Source organism: Zalophus californianus, chromosome 3 (assembly GCF_009762305.2).
Source record: "Zalophus californianus isolate mZalCal1 chromosome 3, mZalCal1.pri.v2, whole genome shotgun sequence".
Lineage (NCBI taxonomy): Eukaryota > Metazoa > Chordata > Mammalia > Carnivora > Otariidae > Zalophus > Zalophus californianus.
This window is the reverse complement of record NC_045597.1, coordinates 134,827,550-134,849,582: the sequence shown is the minus strand read 5'-3', so window position 1 is coordinate 134,849,582 and position 22,033 is coordinate 134,827,550. Positions and strand designations below refer to the sequence as shown.

The 22,033-nt window shown below is 37.7% G+C and overlaps 1 protein-coding gene across 7 annotated transcripts in view; it reads left to right on the top strand.

The window, feature by feature from the left end:
• Nucleotides 1-22,033, top strand: part of METTL8 (methyltransferase like 8) — a 170,112-nt gene that overhangs the window by 57,743 nt on the left and 90,336 nt on the right. For all 7 annotated transcript variants that reach the window (XR_003519472.1, XR_003519470.1, XR_003519471.1 and 4 more), the window contains 5 exons: nt 2,295-2,386; nt 12,354-12,724; nt 14,722-14,771; nt 19,433-19,496; nt 21,145-21,284. Coding sequence is in view for 4 of the 7 variants with exons in the window: in XM_027591530.1 (XP_027447331.1) it covers nt 2,295-2,386; nt 12,354-12,724; nt 14,722-14,771; nt 19,433-19,496; nt 21,145-21,284 (717 nt within the window). In the remaining 3 variants the exon portion in view is untranslated. The remainder of the gene's footprint in view (nt 1-2,294; nt 2,387-12,353; nt 12,725-14,721; nt 14,772-19,432; nt 19,497-21,144; nt 21,285-22,033) is intronic.

Genomic DNA, 22,033 nt, shown 5'->3' with positions numbered 1-22,033 from the left:
TGTCACTTAAGGGCTATATGACCTTGAGTAGGTTCCTAAATTTCTGTTTCCTCTTATGCAAAATGAGCATGATTATAAGCCCCTCATAGGGTTTTTGAAAGGATTAAACAAGACATATATGTGGGGTGCCTGGGTAGCTCAGTCATTAAGCATCTGCCTTCGGCTCAGATCATGATCCCAGGGTCCTGGGATCTAGCCCCGCATCAGGCTCTCTGCTCTGTGGGAAGACTGCTTCTCCCTCTCCTGCTCCCCCTGCTTGTGTTCCCTCTCTGGCTGTCTCTTTCTCTGTCAAATAAATAAAATTTTAAAAGAAAAAAAAAGACATATATGTATGTAATATGGTTGGCACAATGCCTAACAACATAATAAATAATAATAGTAATTATCTTTATAATTATGATTATGCTAAATGCTCAATTAATGTTTATCAGCTACCATTATCATACATGTCAAGAATCTGATATTTCACCCTTTTTTCAACAGTGAGATAGCTACAAATATAATAATGTGAGAGATTTTTCTTACAGTTATCAATAGGCTACATGGAGCTTGAATTTTGGATATGTGGCCTCTTTGTTGTTTAGAAAAATGGTTTATTCCAGGAAATTACATCACTCATTTATAACCTTAGCTCTTGCAAAAAAGGAAATACAAATTTTGTAAAAACAAACCCAAGAAACCCCCACCTTTTTTGTATAAAGATGTTGCTTCTATTCCATGAAGACATTTTAGCAACAGAAAATAGTATCTTCTCACATAGGAAGTATAAATTCTGAAACTGAAAATACTTACAGTATTTTCAGATCTTGGAAAGTTGACTCTCTTATATACTATATCAACTAGTCTATCATTTAAATGTTAAAGAATCCATTTACAGAAAGTAAGGCAACCAATAAGAAAAATCTAAAGTTACTTAAAAGACTGAGGGTACCAAAAAACAAATAATCCATTCAAGAAATGGACAGAAGACATGAGCAGACACTTCTCCAAAGGAGACATACAAATGGCTAACAGACACATGAAAAAATATTCAACATCACTTGCCATCAGGGAAATACAAATCAAAACCACAATGAGATACCACCTTACACCAGTTAGAATGGCAAAAATTAACAAGACAGGAAACAAGTTTTGGCGACAATGTGAAGAAAGGGGAACCTCTTACACTCTTGGTGGGAATGCAAGCTGGTACAGCCACTGTGGAAAACAGTATGGAGGTTCCTGAAGACGTTAAAAATAGAGCTACCCTACGATCCAGCAATTGCACTACTGGGTATTTACCCCAAAGATACAGATGTAGTGAAAAGAAGGGGCACATGCACCCCAATGTTCATAGCAGCAATGTCTGCAATAGCCAAACTGTGGAAGGAGCCGAGATGTCCTTCAACAGATGAATGGATAAAGAAGATGCGGTTCATATATGCAATGGAATATTACTCAGCCATCAGAAAGGATGAATACCCACCATTTGCATCAACATGGATGGAACTGGAGGGGATTATATTAAGTGAAATAAGTCAAGAAGAGGAAGACAATTATCATATGGTTTCACTCATATGTGAAACATAAGGAATAGCGTGGAGGGGAAGAGAGGTAAAATTGAATGGGAAGAAATCAGAGAGGGAGACAAACCATGAGAGACTCTGGACTCTGGGAAACAAATCGAGGGTTACAGAAGGGTGGGGAGTGGGGGGAGGAGGTAACTGGGTGATGGGTATTAAGGAGGGTACATGTGGTGATGAGCACTGGGTGTTATATGCAACTAATGAATCGTTGAACACTACATCAAAAACTAATGATGTACTATATGTTGGCTAACTGAACATAAAAAAAAATGAGGGTAAGTACAAAATATTTTAAAACTTACATCTCTTTGATAGTGAAGTATTAGAATATAAGTATTATAAAAGGATATTAAAAAGCTATTAAAGAGTGCCATATTCATAAATGAACAAGAAGGCAAATAAACTTAGCCTTAGAGTAAAATACAGCAAACCGTACTAGCACCCAAATAATCACGCACCATAGTGCTCCTGGGACATGACTTCAACAGTCATTTCCAAAAGGTGGTTGGGGCTTGCCACACAGATACATTTTAACAGAAGAACTGTAGGAGTTCTAGGGTTGTACCTGCACTATCAGAAGAAGCAGCTGACACAAAATATATTCATTCAACATGGAATTAGTTTGTATCTTTGCCTTTGATTATTCTAGAAAGAAAGATGTATCCCTTGTCACCCTTTTGCTGCCTTCGATTATGAAGCAGGTTTTACAGCCTTTTCATTTTTTGATAGGGATCACATGCAATGGTCTGAAGAAGAAGCAGCAGCAGCCAGAAAAAAAGTAGAGGAAAACTCGGCTGTGCGAGTCCTTCTAGAAGAACAAGGTAGGCAACTACACTCTAGCTCCTGGAGCCTGGTTTTTCTGTTTGGCCTTCCGCTGATTCAGGTCACACGTTCTCCTCCTAATTGTGTCATTACTTTGGAAAGTTCTTCACTTCGACCTCTGCCAATCCATTTGGGAGAATTCCATTGTTCTAGTGTAGTGGGACCAAAGTTAGTAAAATAAATTATGGATTGACTCTTTAGTTGCTTTTTTGGTAATCATGGTATTACCTTTTTCTGGGAGATACACACAAAGAGATTTTAAAATTTCCCTCTTGCTATACATCTTTTAGTCTGCTGTTGTGCATTGTACTGGCCAGGAGCGTTTAACAAATTCAGAAACTTGGAGCAAAAATGGTATAGTCATATCAAAGTGTTGTGGCCTTTTAGGATAAACATCAAGTTTCATAGGATTCAAGGTACTTTTCTTGGAAGCCTTTTGATATTCCGAGTTTGAGGTGAGACCTTGCTAATCTTCAAATCTGGCTTCTAAAAAAATTGGCTAATGCTATTATCACAAAAACAGAAAATAACAAGCGTTGGTGAAGATGTGGAGAAATGAACCATTAGGCACTGTGGAATTGGTAAAATTGTAAAATGGTGCAACCTCTATGGAAAATAGTATGGAAGTGCCTCAGAAAATTAAAAATGGAACTACCATATGATCTAGCAATCCCACCTCTAGATAGAGAGCCAAAAGAATTGAAAACAGGGTCTTGAAGATATATTCACACACCCATGTTCGTAACAACTCTAGTCACAGTAGGCAAAAGGTAGAAGCAACCCAGATGTCCATTGACAGGTAAATGGATAAACAAAATTTGGCATATACGCAGAATGGAGTATTAGCCTTGAAGAAGAAGAAAATCCTGTCACATTCTACAACATGGATGAACCTTGAAGATATTATGCTAAATGAAATAAGCCTATCACAAAGAAGGCAAATACTATACGATTCCACTTATATAAGGTATCTAAAGTAGTCAAATTCATAGAAACAGAAAGTAGAATGATGGTTACCAGGGCTGGGGGAGGAGGAAACACAGAGTTGTTTAACAGATACAGAATTTCAGATTTGCAAGATGAAAAAGTTCTGGACATCTGTTTCACAACAAAGTGAATATACTTTACTGGACTGAACACTAAAAAATGGTTAAGATGGCAAATTTTCTGTTATGTGTTTTTTACCACATTTTTTTTTAAAGCACACTAAAAAAAATCTGGTCTGTGTCCTCACTGCCATAGCTAGGAACCCATATACACTTTGACCAACACATGCATTCTCAAGATAAGCTTTTCTTCCTTGTTTTTCTTAAAATGATTAAAACAGCTTGGTTCTTCTTTCTTTAAAAAAAAAAAAAAAGTTTATTGAAGTACCAGACACACAGAGAAATTTTCACAACTCCTATATGAATTGTCACAAAACTCAATGAATTTTCCCAACATCCACATCAAGAAACAGAATATTACCATTAATCCAGAAACTTCCTCATTTTCTGTCCCAACAACAGTACTTCCCCCAACCCCTGTGACCCCACAAAGAGCAACTATTATTCTGGCTGCTTCTTTTTTTTTTTTTTAATAATATATTCTGGCTTCTAATACCCTAAGTTACTTTTACAGAACCGCTTGGTTCTGGTCATCATGATTTCTCGATCATTCTTGTAGCAGTGTCAGTGGGGTACCCACTAGATAGAGCGAGTGTCCGAAAACTATGGCCAGGAGCCAAATCCAGCCAGCTGCCTGTTTTTATAAATAAAGTTTCATTGGAACACAGACATACTCATTTGTTTACGTATTGTCTGTGGCTGCTTTTGAGCTCTATCTATGCAGTTGAGTAGTGATTAACAGAGACTGTACATAGCCCACAAAGACTACTTACTGTCTGGCCCTTTACAGAAAAGTTTGCCAACCCCTGTGATAGAATTTTGTTTCCAGATTGAGCCTATGTTCTGAAACTCCCCTGGGAAAGATGTTTGAATTCCTCTGTGCAAGCCAAGCATTAGCGAAGATACTAATCTCACTGATAGTTAACTGTTATTCTAGTGACTTCCAGTCTACAGTTGTGGCTAAGGTTTGCAAGCACAGGTAGCTGTGGACACTGAGCTAATGAGACAGCTCTTAGGCAGCGAAGGGGGCACTTCTGCCCTGTCTTGTCCTCGGCCACCATCGATGACTTACTTTATCCTCTGGCCTTGTTTGCTCTTCATCCTTAACTTATCCTAAGCATGAATGTGTCCTGGAGGGTGGACAGGAAAGAAGAGCACCTTGATCCACTCCAATGGAACCATTCTATTTTTAGGAGCTCCAGCCGTGCAGTTCCAGAGTGGGATATGGCCAGGGAGTGTTGGCGTTGGATTGGTGGGTGCACGCCCGTGGCAGTTCTTCTTACCAGTCAGCCAACATTGCATTCCTTTGCAGGAACTTTGTCACGCTGCTGCTGAGGAAGTGTAACGTTGCTTCTTTGCCAGAAGCTGCACAGGCATACTTTCCACATTACTCAAGCTTCTGCCAATGGCCACCTGGTTGGGACAGTGCATCAAACCTAAACAGAACTAAAAGTTATCAGTCATCTTAATTCATTTCCAGGAAGTTAAAAATTATCTACAGTATATTTCCTGATACGAAAAACCAAGGATTTTTTTCATGCTCTCTTAAATATTTGTTTAGGACATAAATAGATGAGCAGTGCTGATAGTGTTCCCTTAAAGTGCTCTGTACGAGGCTGCCTATTTTGGCCTATTTATGTTAACAATGAACTTGAGTGAGGCTAATGAGAAGGTTATTTTTGGGCCTTGGAAACCGCAGTAAAGGAAAATGACAGTTCCCACAGAACCATAGTGCGACTGAAATAGAAAGGTGGTGACTGGCCTCTCTCTATACAAGCAGGGAAAGCAGGCTGGAGAGGACTGATGATACTGCTTTGAAGCATTTGGTTTGCTTATTAGCATGTCCAGTCACTTTCTAAGCAAGTTTTCTGGCTGCTGTAGAGACACTGAACTAAAGATTCCATTTTAAAATGGCTCAGACTGATGGAGGTTTCTGCTGGGTCCCCAACCTGGCCCTGGAGCACGACTCGGTGCAGTGGACTTCACACACGTCAGGGAACCAGCCCAAGGAGAGGACCCCACCATGCGGGTGACAGTGACCACGTGTAAGCGAGGGTGCAGAGTGCAGCAACTGAGGCTTCTGTGAGGTTGGCAAAGAAAGGGAACTTTTGTGCTGAGGAACTGTATTGAGAGTAAATACCTTCCCAGCCACCTGCCGGGCTCCGCCAGGGATCAGAGACCTGCTGGGCTGCAGAAGCCCTGGGCGAGGCTTCCTGTTTGATATTTAGCGTCTCTGATGAATACAGGTCAAGGTGAATGGATCCGGTTAAAAGCTTGACTCGCAAACTTCCTGAAAACCCAAAGTAGGCTCTGACCCGTTTCTTATTCTGTGCCTCTGGTAGTTAACCACCATCTCTTCTTATCCAGGAGAGTCCTAAGTCTTTGAAAGAACGCGTTTTCTCCCATCACAGAACATTCCATTTGCAGACATTATACAGCACAAACACTGTCTGTTGATCTTATCTCACGAATTTTAATGCCACTGGGAGGAAACGGTGGTTGTTCTGCCATGCTGGCCTCCTCTAGCACACTTCTTTTGGTCTCTGCATGTGTCACTCTCTCCTGTCACTCCCATTTCTCATTTCACACCTATTGTCTCAGATGTTGTGAGAACTGAAGTCAGGAAACACCCTCACAGTTCTGAAAATAAGAGCTTAAGCATCACCAATAGTACAGTCTTTTGCTGTGAGATGGTTGACATTTCATTTCTGTGATTAAAATGTATAACATCCAAGTTCTCGTTAGCAATTTTTCTTTCACTTAGATGCCCAGATTAATCATTTTAATTCCACATTTCCTTTTGGTAATTTCTTTTAAATTTTATGATAGCTCATATTTCTTTTAAAAGCGGGTTAATTCAGAGAAATAAGGAAAATACATTTGGCAGTTTTTGAGTTAACATGATTATATTTTATTATTTCCCGAAAACATCTCCAATGTGTTATATCTCAGCTGGTTATTTAGAAAATGTAATGGGTTCTTAAAACTTAATAACAAAAGCAGCTGCTATTTTTACTTTAAAATATTCTTGCAAGGGCGCCTGGGTGGCTCAGTTGGTTAAGCGACTGCCTTCGGCTCAGGTCATGATCCTGGAGTCCCGGGATCAAGTCCCACATCAGGCTCCCTGCTCAGCGGGGAGTCTGCTTCTCCCTCTGACTCTGCTCCCTCTCATGCTCTCTGTCTCTCATTCTCTCTCTCTCTAATAAATAAATAAAATCTTTAAAAAAAATTATTCTTGCAAATAATTACCTATCTAGGGTGAGTTATCTATGTCCAGCAAAATGGTAAAAAAATTCCACTATACCTTACCTTGTGAATTCCTTTACCACTTAAAAGTGTCCTATGTAAAAAAAATAAATAAATAAAGTAGTTGAAAGTTTTGTATGCTAATAAATTTAGAGTACTTGTTTTAAGTCAGCTTTGGTTATTTAAAATTTCCTGCATTACTGTTAGAAGTATACTTTTCACAGGGCACCTAGCTAGCTCAGTAGAGCATGCGACTCATGATCTCGGGGTTGTAAGTTCGAGCCCCATGTTGGGTGTAGAGATTACTTAAAAATAAAATCTTAAAATTATATACATACACACACACACACACACACACACACACACACTTTTCATAAGAGTTTTCTTTTTTTAAGGTTTTAATTATTTACTATAGAGAGAGATTGAGAACATGTGCATACACAAGAGTGGGGAGGGTGGGGAAAGAATGTCAAACAGACTACACACTAAGCCTGAGGCTGGGGCGCAGCAGGGGGCTCGATCTCGCGACCCTGAGATCATGACCCAAACCAGAACCAAGAGTTGGATGGTTAACCAGCTGAGCCACCCAGGTGCCCCCAGAGTTTTTTCTTAGGTACAATGAACTTTTATCAGTGATATGTGGAAATTTCCAACTTTGAGAGCTCTGTGTTTGCATATTTGATGTGCAAAAATAACTCTAAATCGCTTTTTGTTACATTGTAACAGGATAATTTTTCATAATTAATATTAATCATATCGTATATGGCAGATACATAAATGGTTTAATTCAGTTTCTTAGTTGTGATATTCAATGTGATTCAGGGTGAATTCTGAATATTTAAGTATAGTTAGTGTATCACATTCCCTCTTCCCCTCAGCAGTATTGAATTTAATAAGTGAATAATTGAGAATTTGCTTCATCTTTCTGTGGTTAAACACGTCACTACATCCCTTTTACTGCCATTGGCATAGACCAATTAATCTACAGCCTAGGAAAATGAAAGGAAAAAACTGCTTCTCCAAGAAAAATTGATCATTAATATACCTGTTTAGAAAGTCAGTTGGTAAAAAAAAAAAAAAAAGTTGGTTGGGGGTGCCTGGCTGGCTCAGTCGGGTAGAGCACGTGACTCTTGATCACAGAGTCATGAATTTGAGCCCCATGTTGGGGGTAGAGTTTCCTTTAAAACAAGCAAATAAGTAAATAAATCAATAGAAAATCATTTTTTCAAGATTAACAAAGGGCAGATTTCTCCATGCTATATTTAATTTTATTGGCCTGAACTTGAGATGAGTTAACACAGGTTGAAACTAAGTTTTTCTCTTTTTTTTTTTTTGCTTTGTGTTAAAGATTTTATTTATTTATTTCACAGTGAGAGACAACGAGAGAGGGAACACAAGCAGGGGAAGTGGGAGAGGGAGAAGCAGGCTTCCCGCCGAGCAAGGAGCCCGATGCGAGGCTCGATCCCAGGACCCTGGGATCATGACCTGAGCTGAAGGCAGACACTTAACAACTGAGCCACCCAGGTGCCCCAAAACTAAATTTTTCACTCATGGTCAGGAAAATAGCTTTTCCACTTCCCCTTATCACAAATACCTTTAAAGTTCAGGAAATTAACTCATATGCTCAAGGTGTTTACCTTGTCTCATAACCATAATTGTGAGTTTGATTGAGCTTCTGTGGTGTCTCAGAAGCTGTCACACCTTACTGGGAACTATGAGTTGCCAGCACTGATTGAGATAACTGCTGAAAGCACAACTTAAAAAGCAAAGAACAAAAAAGTTCCAGCCCATTAGCCTTCACCCCAACCTATGCGGGGTGCCGTTTCTGTTTTGTTTCTATCCCTCAAACCAATCTATTCTCACAGAGCATTTTATGTTTCCATTGCTCATCATAATTTCATCATATAATCTTGTATAGTTTATATTTTATATAAATTAAATGGTATTTAGTTAATTCTGCATTTCTGATCTGTTTTTATGAAGGTTCCCTCCAATCAGCATTATTTTTACAGTTTAATCATACTGATTATGTCATACTGGGGTTTTAATTTCAATTTGATGCTTCATAATGAGAGGAAACTACAAAATCAGAAAAACAGGTTATTTTCAGAGATGTTTTGAAGGGGTTTAATATTGATTTTGTGTTAGGTTGGCAATGTAGTGTAATGGTTTAGAGCATGAGCTTTATTTATTTATTTATTTATTTATTTGAAGTTTATTTTTTTTAGTAATCTCTACACCCAGTGTGGGGTTCGAACTCAAAACCCAGAGATCGAGAGTCACATGCTTTTCTGATTGAGCCAGCCAGGCACCCCAAGAACATGAGCTTTAAAATCCAATAGACGTGGTCCAGGTCTTGGCTCAAGCTAGGTGACCTTGGATAATTGTCTGTCTCCTCTGACCTTGAATTTCTTTGTCTGTAAATTGGAATAATGATATGTCTGAGAGGTATTATTAGGATTATATGGGAAAAACATCCAAGTAAAGCATTTGACATGGTATCTGACACATAATAAACACTCAATATATGTTATGGTTGTTATTGGTATAATGATTTATGTTTGTTTGTTTGTTTGTTTGTTTCTCCTAATTCCTGGAGAGTGGGAAATACCTGGAATAGTCTGGGAAGTACACATTAGCAGCCCTTAACTATGGTCTTCTCATAGTAATCAAATCCTTTTTAAAGACTGCATCATCTAAGGTTGAATTTAGATGCTTGATATATTTGGAATCTGAACCAGACTCCAGTCACCTTGCTGCACGTTCACCTTCTTTACAAGCTGTAGAAATTAAAACAGTAGTAGTACAGGCTCCTATTTAAGATAGCAATCCAATCCAAGATTTTGTAGTTTGTAGAACTGACACTGTTTAATGTTCTCCATAAATTCATGGGGTTCAATAAGAAAATACATAGACTTCGAACATAGAGATTCCCTAATTCAACCCCTTATCAAACGAGGAAACTCCATAGGCAGGTTGAATGAAGCATTCAACTAAGATTCTGTTTTTGTGTGATAAAACTTTACAAAAGAACGAACTACCTAATAATCATTACATTGTTACTGTCACTCTAAATTTTCATCTGATTATTATAAATCAATATAAAATAAATTTTAGAGTTGCAGTCAGTATATATCAGGTCTGTGTGAATGTTTTCTGTTACTATCATTGTCCTTTAAATTTTCATTGCTGTGGGGCGCCTGGGCGGCTCAGACGGTAAAGCGTCCGTCTGCCTTCAGCTCAGGTCATGATCCCAGAGTGCTAGGATCGAGGCCCACATTGGGCTCTCTGCTCAGCAGAGAGTCTGCTTCTCCCTCTCCCTCTGCCCCTGCTCCTGCTCTCTCTTACACACTCTCTCTAACAAATAAATAAAATATTTAAAAAAATTTTTTAATTGCTACGGAAGATTACTCTCTTTTGACTTGCGTGGCTTGCTTGCTCATTTGTATGTTGTTGAGTATTTATTTCCCACTTCTTCCTATTTTAAATAGCACTGCTATGAACATCTTTTATTTCAAGTTGCAGTCCTGCTATTTACGCCCTTCCCCCCGGTTAATTCCTAGGGGAATATTTCCACAAATTAATTGAGGTGTCATACTATATTCTAGTTACTGATAGGTTCAAACTCACTTCACAGTAGCTTGGTATTGAAAACTCAGATACTAGAGATTTGACTAAATGTAGTTCTTCTTAGGTGGTTGCTTTTTATTAAACAGAAAGATTTTTTACCAGCATAGAGTGAGTTACAAAGAGAGCTTTTAAGGTAAAAGGAAAAAGGTGTGAGAAGACCCTGGGGAAATTTGATAGTTTCCTAATTCCTCCTGAATCTGATTTCAGAATGTTGTTTTATTTTCTCACACAGTATAGCAGGTACACTCCAGTTCTTAAAAGTAGAGATAGAACTATTCTAAAGATAATATATAACATTTTTAGATTAACCATAAATGGGCTTCCTTCCATTAGCACAGATGTAAGCATGTTTTGGACTTCAGCTGCACATAATTCTTTTGTTACAGAGATGTACTTTCATTTCTCAGACCTTAAATACAGATGGGAGTTTCTGTCTTTATAGCAGTGCTGCTGCCAGATACGATTCAGACTTGATGGGAAGGAAGTCTTATGGCCAGATGGGTGGAGATCCAGGTACAAGGCCATAAAGATAAAAATGGGGAAAAAAAGGAAAACTATACAAGGTTCTGTAACAAAGATGAACCTGACTACAAGCAACTGCTTATTCTGAGGGTTGGGGCTTCTTTAAAATTATGAAAGAAATGAGTCCATTGTTTTTATTTGTAATTTAGTTTTTTGGGGGATAGTCATTTCATACAGATCAAAATTCAAATAATTCTTTTACAAACCCTGGCCCCCAGCCACCCAGTTTCCCTTCCCTAGAGGCAGCCAGTATTATGAATTATGTGATTTCCTTCCAGAAGTATTCTGTATATATACAAGTAAATATGTGTGTACATGCATTATGTTTCTGTGTATGCACACATGTTCTTTATCTTCTTTTTTTTCCTAGCAAATGACTGTCATAGACATACTGTTCTACACTTTGCTTTTCCACCCAACATTAAATCTTGAAATTATATCAATAGAAGGTCTTTTTTCTTTTTTGAAAGCACTTTAAAAATGTCATGTGTCTATATTGGGTGAGAGTAATTCTTAACCCAGGGATTAGGCCTGGTGTGTAGTAGTGTCCAAGAAATGTTTGCTGAGTAAAGGAGTGAGTGAATTAATTATTTTATTAATTTAAGGTACAAATAAAAAGAGGCAGAAAGCTAAGAATTGTCTGAAGTTCTGAGACTGTTGACCTAACCCTGACCCTGGGACAGAGGGAAATCTAAGGGATAACATCATAAAATGCAAATTTCTTTTAAAAAGGCATATCTCTTTAAGGCTTCATACTAGGAGATGTCAGTAGGAGGAAGAGATTCCTCTGGAGGTGGCTGAAGAATGGGACTACCCCTAGATTCTGGGAGCCCTGGCCTCTCGTGACAGGGCTCCAGGACCTGGAACAAGTGGGTTCATATCTCTGTGCTGTTCTTTGTTCAAATGCAAAACAAGGGAGTTGGAGTGGATTATTTCAATGGGCTGTTCTGGCTCTAAGATTATGTCATTTATAATTCTGCAGTTTCCTGTCTGATTACCAATTTGCTCAAGATATTCGTCATGTTGAAACCGCATTTATAGCGAAATAAAAAAATGAGATGTCCTTTCTTTAAGATAATAAAGAGCCCTACAGGTTATTGGTGAAAATGTGATTATTAAGAATTCCAAGATTTAGACTATAGAAAGTAGTTTGCATTGATTATATTCCTCACAAAAATTTATTGGCCAAACTATAAGGCAGAAGCAGATTTATGGGAATAGGATCTAATACCCCACACATTAACACATTTTGGGAGAATCAATACTCTGTAGTTTTAACCTGTAAGAGGCAAAAAAAGTCAGATAACTCATATTAAAATTATTCAATAGTAAATGTAATTGTTATAAATGATGTCTGTAATATATTTAACAGCATTTATCAAATATATTTCGTTATTAAAATAGTAACTAATAGTAAACATAATTCATAGTAAAATAAATCTTTTTTTCCTCTTTTTTTTAGTTAAGTATGAGAATGAAGCTAGTAAATATTGGAACACATTTTATAAGATTCATAAGAATAAGTTTTTCAAGGATCGTAATTGGCTCTTGAGGGAATTTCCTGAAATTATTCCAGTTGATCAAAAAACTGAACAGAAGTTGCAAGAATTATCATGGGATCCTGCAAAAACTAGTGCTGCCGATGGTTTCTCAAGAACACGCTGCCCTCCTGTGCCTGAAGAAAAAAATCATAATCAGAAAAGGTGTGGCTCATCAGACAGGCAAAGCCAAGCAGGATCACAGTTTTCCAGCCTAGACTCTGAAGAACACAGAAAAGGACCTCTGAAAACAGAATTGTTTCCCGGGAGCAACGCCACTTTCAGAATCCTAGAGGTCCTGTCCGGCTGGGGCAAAGATGGGGAGGGTGGGCAAATAACTTTGAAATGTACATTCCATATGACTTTATGAAAATGATCAAATCTAACTAAATAAGTGTTCCGTATACTTCTGTGCATAAAAAAATATTTGAGGGACTCATGTCTATCATCAGGTTCTAAGTTTGGGTTTTAATTTTTTTTTAATTTGTTTTCATATCTAACTTAAAGGCAGTTTTAAAGATTTTATTTATTTATTTGACAGAGACACAGCGAGAGAGGGAACACAGCAGGGGGAGTGGGAGAGGAAGAAGCAGGCTTCCCGCTAAGCAGGGAGCCCGATGCAGGGCTCCATCCCAGGACCCTGGGATCATGACCTGAGCCGAAGGCAGATGCTTAATGCACTGAGCCACCCAGGCGCCCCTTGAAGGCCGTTTTAAATACCAAAGTTTTGGCCTTAATTTCTATCTCTTTCTATTATTAACCCTTTTTAAGTGAAATAGAAATAAATGAGATATATAATTAGCTGCAATCCAGTATAGACTTTGACTTTCTATTTTTAAAAATAAATCTCTTCCTCCTGGTTATAAAGGTAATATATATTGATTAGAGAGTTTGCTAAGGAGTAGATAAGAGAAAATTATCTACCACATACAAGGGAGTTAACCACGCTTAACATTTTACTGACTTTTCCCCTTTTGTTTATACTGTTTTATGCAGTTGAGCTACACTGTACCTGTATTTTGGGGTTTTGCTTTGTTTCTATTTTAACAGCATTTATATTATATTATATTATATTATATTTATTATATTATAACAAACAACATAAGCAGTTTTTTCTATCTTAAAAATTCTCTATAAGTATTTTCATGGTTGCAAAATATTTTTCTATAGAAAGTACTTTAATTCTGCTTATCTATCTTTACAATACTAGTCTTTTAAATTGTTTTCAGGTTTTCTACAGAAAATATCTTTGGGTATAGACCTTTCTGTGTTTTCTTTTATTATCTTGGGTTAGATTTACCGGCTCATAATTTATTTTAAAATTTAATGCCTTTAAAATATATTGCCAAATCACTCTCTAAGAAATTTTATTAATACCAATTCATGGCAATATATGTCTGTTTCATCATACCCTCATTGGTTAGAATATTCCTATTTTAGGGGCATCTGGGTGGCTCAGTTGGTTAAGTCTCTGCTTTCAGCTCAGGTCATGATCCCAGGGTCCTGGGATTGAGTCCCCGGTTGGGCTCCCTGCTCAGCAGGGAGTCTGCTTCTCCCTATCCCTCTGCCCCTCCCCCCTGCTCTTGCTGTCACCCTCCCTCTCTCTCAAATAAATAAATAAAATCTTTAAAAAATATATTCTTTTTTAAGTGCTTTCCTCCTTGACAGATGAAAATTATACCTCGTTTTAATTTGCATTTCTTTGATTGTTAACTAGGTCACATAGTTCTTCAAATGTTTAGAAGCTATTTGCACTTCTTTTATACTCTGTTTCCTTTGCTATTTATCTGTTATTTTTTTTAACTACTCTACCCTTTTACCAAATTTATTGCCAATTTTTTTTACATTGTGTTGGTCACCTTTTAATTTCGTTTGAATTTTGGTGTGTAAAAATTTTAAATGTTTCCATAGTTAAATTTGTCAGTATTATTCTTGTGACTTATTCCATTGCTTTTGAGTTTAGAAAACCCTCCGACACCTAAGGGGCACCTGGGGGGCTGTCGGTTAAGCATCTGTTTCGGCTCAGGTCATGATCCCAGGGTCCTGGATTGAACCCCATGTCCTTGCTCAGCAAGGAGCCTGTTTCTCCCTCTCCCCCTCCCCCGTTTGTGCTCTCTCTCGCTCTCTCTGTCAAATAAGTAAATAAAATCTTTAAAAAAAAAAAAGAAAACCCCCCAACGCCTACAGATCCTGTACATTTTTTCTAGTTTTTTTTAAATAAAAAAATCTAACATTGGTGAGGAAAATTTAACCTTCTTTTCATGATGCTTGTTTATTCTTTTGATTTTTTAGGTTGGCTGTGGTGCTGGAAATAGTGTTTTTCCAATTTTGAATACTTTACGGTGAGTTTTAGTTTTATCTTGCAAAATTTTACATATGTATGGGGCATTAAGAAATTCTGGAAAAATGTCACGTATATGCCAGTAGTATTCTTGTTCGCGTATAAACAATGACTTAAACAAATTTCAAAAGAATTGTCTTAGTCTTAGTGTCTAATTTTATGTGAACTAGGAATTACTCTGAAAAGAGTGTTTCACAGCCATGGGTTGAAGTAATTTTTTAAGCTTGTGTGTGCATGGATGAGAGAATAAGAAAAGAGCAAGAGACTTGACCCTTCCACTCAGCTGCAAATTGCTAAACAAATCTATTTGTTCCCCCAGGTATGGAGGTGCCATTTTACACTCAGAGAATTGAATTTAAAGCTTATACTTTAACCCACATTTTATTTTGTCATCACTTCTGGAACCACACCCAGTGTAAGGCCTTCCTTTGTCAAATGATTGTCTCCAGACTTGAAATTGTTTAGAGGTAACAGCAACTAACCCAAAGACAAAGAAGCAGACATAGATGATAGGGACGGAGGTGTTCTCCTGATGCACCCTTCCTGTTCACCACCTCACATATATGTTGTAGTATCTCCGTGATGAGGACAACACTCCTCACAAAGTTTTTTCTAGCACCTTTTACCAATGGCTGGTCTTTTTTTTTTTTTTTTAAGTTTACACAATAGCTTTCACATTATTTTTCCATTATAAAATTGACATGAGCGCATTGCAGAACATTTCCATTAGAGGAGAGGGGGGTGAGAATCACCCATCATCCCCATCATCCTAACATAGCTGCTGTCAGCGCATTTGTTATAATTCCTTTCAGTCTTTTCTCTGTATGTATTTTAAATTTTAATGATGCTATTTTTTTAGCTTTTCCTTGTGAAAATGTAAAAGCATTCAGAAAAGTAAAGAGTAATACAGTGAATTCCCATATACCCACCACCTCAATTTAACAGTTAACACAATGCCAACATCATGACACTTTATTTTTAAATACTTATGATGTAGCTCCAAAAAAATCAGTACATTCTTTATTACTAGTCTAAGCCTAACATAATAAATAGTAATTCCCTAATACCATTAGATTACCAGTTAAAGAGGCCAAGCAGAAGTGATGGTCGCAAATTTGCAGTTCTGAATGACCTTTCTCTTTTTGTATTTATTTTCTTTGTTTTCCCTTTTCCCCATTTCTGGGCCAATATTTCCTGCTCTTTTACACCACATACCCAGTTTCCTTCAACCCAGTAACCTCTGAGCTTACAATACACATAAATTTACTACTGTGGCAATTGATAATGTTACCTTATGATCCATCTCAAGGTATTATTTAACATATCATTTCTTTAAGTCTTGTCTCTCCAACCACTGCATATGTTCCTTGAAGTAAAAAGCATATTTTACCCGAATCTGATTCTCCAGGTAGCCTAACAGTGTAATACAGATACTTAGAGCACAATACATAGTGACTAATATCTCTGAATTCCCACTTGTTAGTTCTATTTTTCCCTCTTTACTTCTCCCTCCAACGAATAATTGCATGCACTTACTTCCTCACTCCCTGATACTTCTCGGCTGTTTTTTGTTTTGTTTTTTTTTAATCATTGTAGCTTGATAACCTAAGATAATTAATTCATCTTTAAAAGGCAACCAGTGATTAGCCTTCCAAAGGGAGAATTAGACTTTTTTCCCACCTAAGAAATTATGTTGTATTACTTTTGGAGAGTATAAGATTAATGTCTTACATTTTCTGAATATTTTACCAGAATTAGACCTCTGGAATTGAGAGGTCATATCATTCTCCAAGGATCATTTAATGCTTAAACCCCCTGCCAAGAGAGTGCTTTGTGGTATGGTGGTAGTAGTGATATTTACATCTGCTTGCTGGGAGAAGGGCCAGGGCAGTCAGCTGATTTTACAGAAAAGTTCTGGAAAGTCATTGGGTGGTCACAAGACTTCAACTTGGGCTGCTGTTGTAGTGGGAATTCAATCTCAGAGGTCATGCTGCCATCCTCAGAGGACACGTGGCAGATGGCACAGGCTTTCCTTTAGCTGCTAGACTGTTCCATATCTTGTGGGTGTTCAGTAACCACTGCCCAAAGGTTGACTGCATACCTTTTATAATGAGCTAGATGTGCCAGTGTCCAGAAAAGCATTTTGAGTTATATGGAAGTTTTTTGTTTTTTGTTTTTTTTTATTTACTTGAGAGAGAGAATGAGATAGAGGATGAGAGGGGGGAGGGTCGCGGGACTCGATCCTGGGACTCCAGGATCATGACCTGAGCTGACGGCAGCCGCTTAACCAACTGAGCCACCCAGGCACCCTATATGGAAGTTTTTAATAGAATCATGGTAAGTTCTTAAGTTTTTAATTTCCTAGAAGGCAGAGGCAGATCTTCCTATAATAATAATAATAATAATAATATCAATAGCAACAACAATTATAATAATGACTAACATTTATTAGGTGTTTACTCTGAGTTAGGCACCTTTCTGGAAACTTATATGAATCCCTTCAATCTTCACAATGACCTTAAATGCCATATTTATCTCTGCTTTATAGATGAGTTACAGAGAAATTAAGTAACTATTCCAAGATCATATAACTGAGTGGTAAAGCCAGGATTCAAACCATAGGCAGTTTGGTTCCAGAGCCCTTGCCCTTAGCCGTCATATCACATAGGGCTATATGCATCTGAGTGCTTCCTGAGAAAATTTCAAACACATGTGACCACCCAGCAAGTTAGGGGTCACAAATATATGGATTTCGTAGGAAACAGTAGGGCTATAGGCTGCAATAAAGCACTGTTTTTTATATGGGACAGATGGAAAAGACAAGCAGTGCAAGTCATAACCAAATTTATTCACCATATCTTAACTGATCTTAAATTGAATGCAAATCCCCAATGCCGCAGAATGAATGTGTTATACATGAATGTAGTATCCATCAATGGGTAGCATTTAAGAGTATAATCTGTGCCTGGGTGATATTTTATTGTGGAATATATATTTGTGCTTGTATTTCATATTTATTTAGTAGTCCTCCTTGCTTGAAATATCTCCTGAATCAAATTAGAAGTCCTAATTATATGTTTCAAGGCCCACTTGTATATCCTGCGACATACTGGTTTGAGCTCTCGGGATCAACTCTGCTTATTATCCCTGGCATAGATCTCCCATCTCTAAGCCCTTATACCATTTACCCTTCTCCCCACTCAGCAATGCTATTCCCCTCCAAAATTCTTAAGACTTATACCTTAGGAACTCTGCCCTATCCACAACCTTAATAGAAGCTATATAAAACCAATCGTGTCCTCAACTAGGCTATAAAACCCGCAAGAGCCAGGACCATAGTTATAATCATTGTTTAATGACATACCAATCTCTTTCTGCGATTCAGACATGGTATTAAGTAACATGATGCCTGGATTATTTGATACCAGCATACGAGGGATAATCAGGAAGGGTACTGGCCCACAAAATTCAAAGTATATGTGTGCCCATGAGTAACCATGGTCCAGACATTGTTACTGAATTTCAGGTAAAGGCCAAATCGAACTTGTCTAAGTTCAGTGGAGGCCAATTACAACTACTCAAGACTTTCATATGGGTAAACATCACCTGCCAAAAAATGACTGACTTTATTTACATTTGTAAATAAAATAACTGAGTCTTAGAGAAGTTAAGTCAAATTCACAGAGTTAATAAATGGCAAATTCAGGATTTAAACACAGGTCTATTTGGCTCCAAAATCTATACTCTTACTATTTTACTAGACAATTTCATTTACTACCTTGTATTCTAATTCTTGGTATATACATGAGGCTTAATAAATGATCATAACTTGAGAAGATAACTAAGAATTAATATATTAGTGTCTTATTCTTTTTTAGAAGTTGTATTTACATGCTATTAAAATGTACATTTTTTTTGAGATTTTGAAGCAGTTCTAATAATTTTATTTTATTATGTTAGTCACCATACATTACATCATTAGTTTTTGATGTAGTGTTCCATGATTCATTATTTGCATACAACACCCAGTACTCCTTAAATACGTGCCCTCCTTAATACCCATCACCGGGCTAACCCATCTCCCCACCCCCTTATAGATATGTTTCTGTTCCATTAGGGGCATCAGAGCCTCTCTGAGAGGCCCAAGAACCAAATGAGTTATACACATAGAAAGGGGACTGAAGCACCAAGGACACAGGGGTCTGAGAGTCCTTGCACAAGGGTAGAACTTGACTAAGCTATGAGGAGCTACAGGCCTTGCTGGCTGAAGGCACAGAAGAAAGTGTGGGGAGGTGGGGGGTAGCAGGAGGAAGATGGAGCAATGATGATGGATGGCTTTGGAGGTTTCCCAGATGAGAGTGTGATGGGATGTAAGGGCAAGTGGGCTCACATAATGGAGAACTTCAAAACCAGGACAGGAATTTGAAAGTTACCCTGTAATTAATGGCAAGTATTTGAGACAGTGCTATTTCAGAAGCAACATGAAGGTACCCATACGCCATTATAGAGAACAATATCTAAAAAGAAGAAACAACAAGCCAGGTGTCATCCAAAATTCTATTAAAGAAATACTTTTTTATAAGTTCAAGCCTACATTTTCCTTTCTTCTGTAACCTGAGCTTAGATGAACTCTAGATTTAAATATTGTTTCCATTTTCATAGGAATGCTCCAGAGTCCTTTCTTTATTGTTGTGATTTTGCTTCCGGAGCTGTGGAGCTAGTAAAGGTATGCCTCATATTTTCTTTAAAGAGAGCCAGGTAAGGATCTAGTTTGTTGTTGCTGATGTGGTATTTTTGAAATGTTTCAAATATTATCTGTGACCATTTTTAACTGAGCTTTTACTATTTCTGGGAATCATGCCATCAGCTGATGCCTAAGATATCACCCTAAAATGATAGTTGTTTTGAATTTAAAATAAAGTTGAAGGCACTGGTACACCCAGAAAGGTCAACAGCTCCTACAAGGTGATTTTTTTTTTTTTTTTGAGAGGGGGGAGGGAAAGAGAGAGGGAGAGAGAATCTTTTTTTTTTTTTTAAGATTTATTTATGTATTAGAGAGAGAGCATGCACACAAGCTGAAAGAGGGGGAGAGAGAGGGAGAGAATCTCAAGCAGACTCCCCACTGAGCGTGAAACCCAGCATGGGGCTCAATCTCACAACCCTGAGATCATGACCTGAGCTGAAATTAAGAGTCAGACACTCAACCAACTGAGCCACCCAGGCGCCTCGAGAGAGAGAGAATCTTAAGCAGGCTCCATGCCCAGTGTGGACCCTGACACGGGGCTTGATCTCAGGATAGGGCTTGATCTGAGGACCCTGAGAGCATGACCTGAACTGAAACCAAGAGTCAGACACTTAACCAACTGAGCCACCTAGGCGCCCCCTACAAGGTGATCTTATTCATATTTATGTCCCTAGAGCCCTACACATAGTCTGACACATAGGAGGCGCTCATTAAATTAAAAATTTTGAAGTTAAAAAAATTTGAGAAGGCATATGATACAAATGTAAACTGTCCTAGACCATTGGGAAAGCAGTGGGGAGCCTGGACTTGTTTGACCAATCCCCAAAAGCTAGTAAACATTCCCTTAGTAAAAAGCATTTTTAGGAAATGGAAAAGAAATGGAAATTCTGCTAAGAGAAATATATAGTCAGTACATGGAACTTAATTCCTGATATTACGAGTAATAGTTATTCATGGTAGACACTTTCTAAAATACTGAAAAGCCTAAACAGGAAGATAAAATTGACCTATAATCACACTTCCTAGAATCCTATGGTGAATCGAGGTTAGTATTTTGGTATATATCCTTCTGGTCTTGTTTTGTAGGCGCGTGTGTGCGTGTGTGTCTAATTTTTTTAAATAACAGCTTTATGGAGATACAGTTCACATACCATGGAATTCACCATTTTAATGTATACAATTCAGTGATTTTAGTATATTTACAGAGTTGTGCTGTCATTACCATTATCTAATTTTTTATTATGTAGTAGAGGATATTTGTATTTTAAGCCAAAGGAGGTGTGGCACAAGCAGTGGGAGAGAGAACTAAGGACCATCTCAGTGCCTCTGAAGTAACATAGGGTAGGCTTCCAACAATGCTGCCTACTGACTCAAAGGCCTGCCCTACGCCTCTTTTTAAACTAAAGAGGGATTGCAAAGAATATTTGTTATCAAGTCCAAGTGCAAGACTTAATTTTTTATGGCAGCATGAAATAAGCTAACAGAATACTGAATCTGAAATAAAGTGCATTCAGATTTACAGAGGAAGGGCACTAGGGAGAAATATAAAGTTTGAGCTTTTTATTTTAAGAAAAATGCTAGAAGTCTGCTAACTGCTTTTTTTTTTCTTTTTATTCCTTTATCATGATAGTTGCACTCATCCTACAGAGCAGCCCAGTGTTGTGCCTTTGTCCATGACGTCTGTGATGAGGGCTTACCCTACCCTTTTCCAGATGGGATCCTGGATGTCATTCTCCTTGTCTTTGTGCTCTCTTCCATTCATCCTGACAGGTAACTGAAGACAAAAGGGCAAAGCAAATGTGTAAAGCCCCTTTATCATAAGTCGTGGTTTTCAGAAGTATCAAAAAAAAAAAAAAAAGTGACAATTCTTAAATTTATGATTTAGTGAACTACACAGTGTAGAACATGCAGCCTTTTAAATGCAGTTTTTCCTTTCTTCAGACTTGGAGAAAGAAACTGGTCAAACTGCTTCATTAGCTTTCTATCACTGTCAGAGAGAAGTGAGCATATTCTGGCAAGACACATACCTATTAAAAGTGACAGTGCTTCAAGGAAATTACAAATTCAGAACAGCCTAATAGACTCCCAAGAGGGAAATTGTACTTGGTGATCAGAAACAAACATCTTTGATTTAGCATCTTACTGAATGTTCGTGAAGAGGTAGGCTGTGAATCTGATTTCACACCGGTCTGTCGACAGGCTTTAAAAATTTTGTTTTAAAGAAGTCCTCCAGGGAAGTAGGGCACTCAAGATTTGCCAGATTAACCTTGGACCTTTATAAAAGAAGATTGGCTAGTGCCATCATTTAAATATTTATGATTTAAATTTTTTGTTCACACAATGTTTTGAAACAGTCAACATGTCCAGAGAGGAAGCAGAAAGAGATATTACCAGCTGTTAAAATAATCACTTCTGTTAAAATTTTGCCACCTCATATGTATTAAGGCACACGTGTGGTGTCAAGGGTTGTGCATTTGTAAGTTTTCTTAAAATTGGTTTTTCTGCTGTGGTAGTAGATT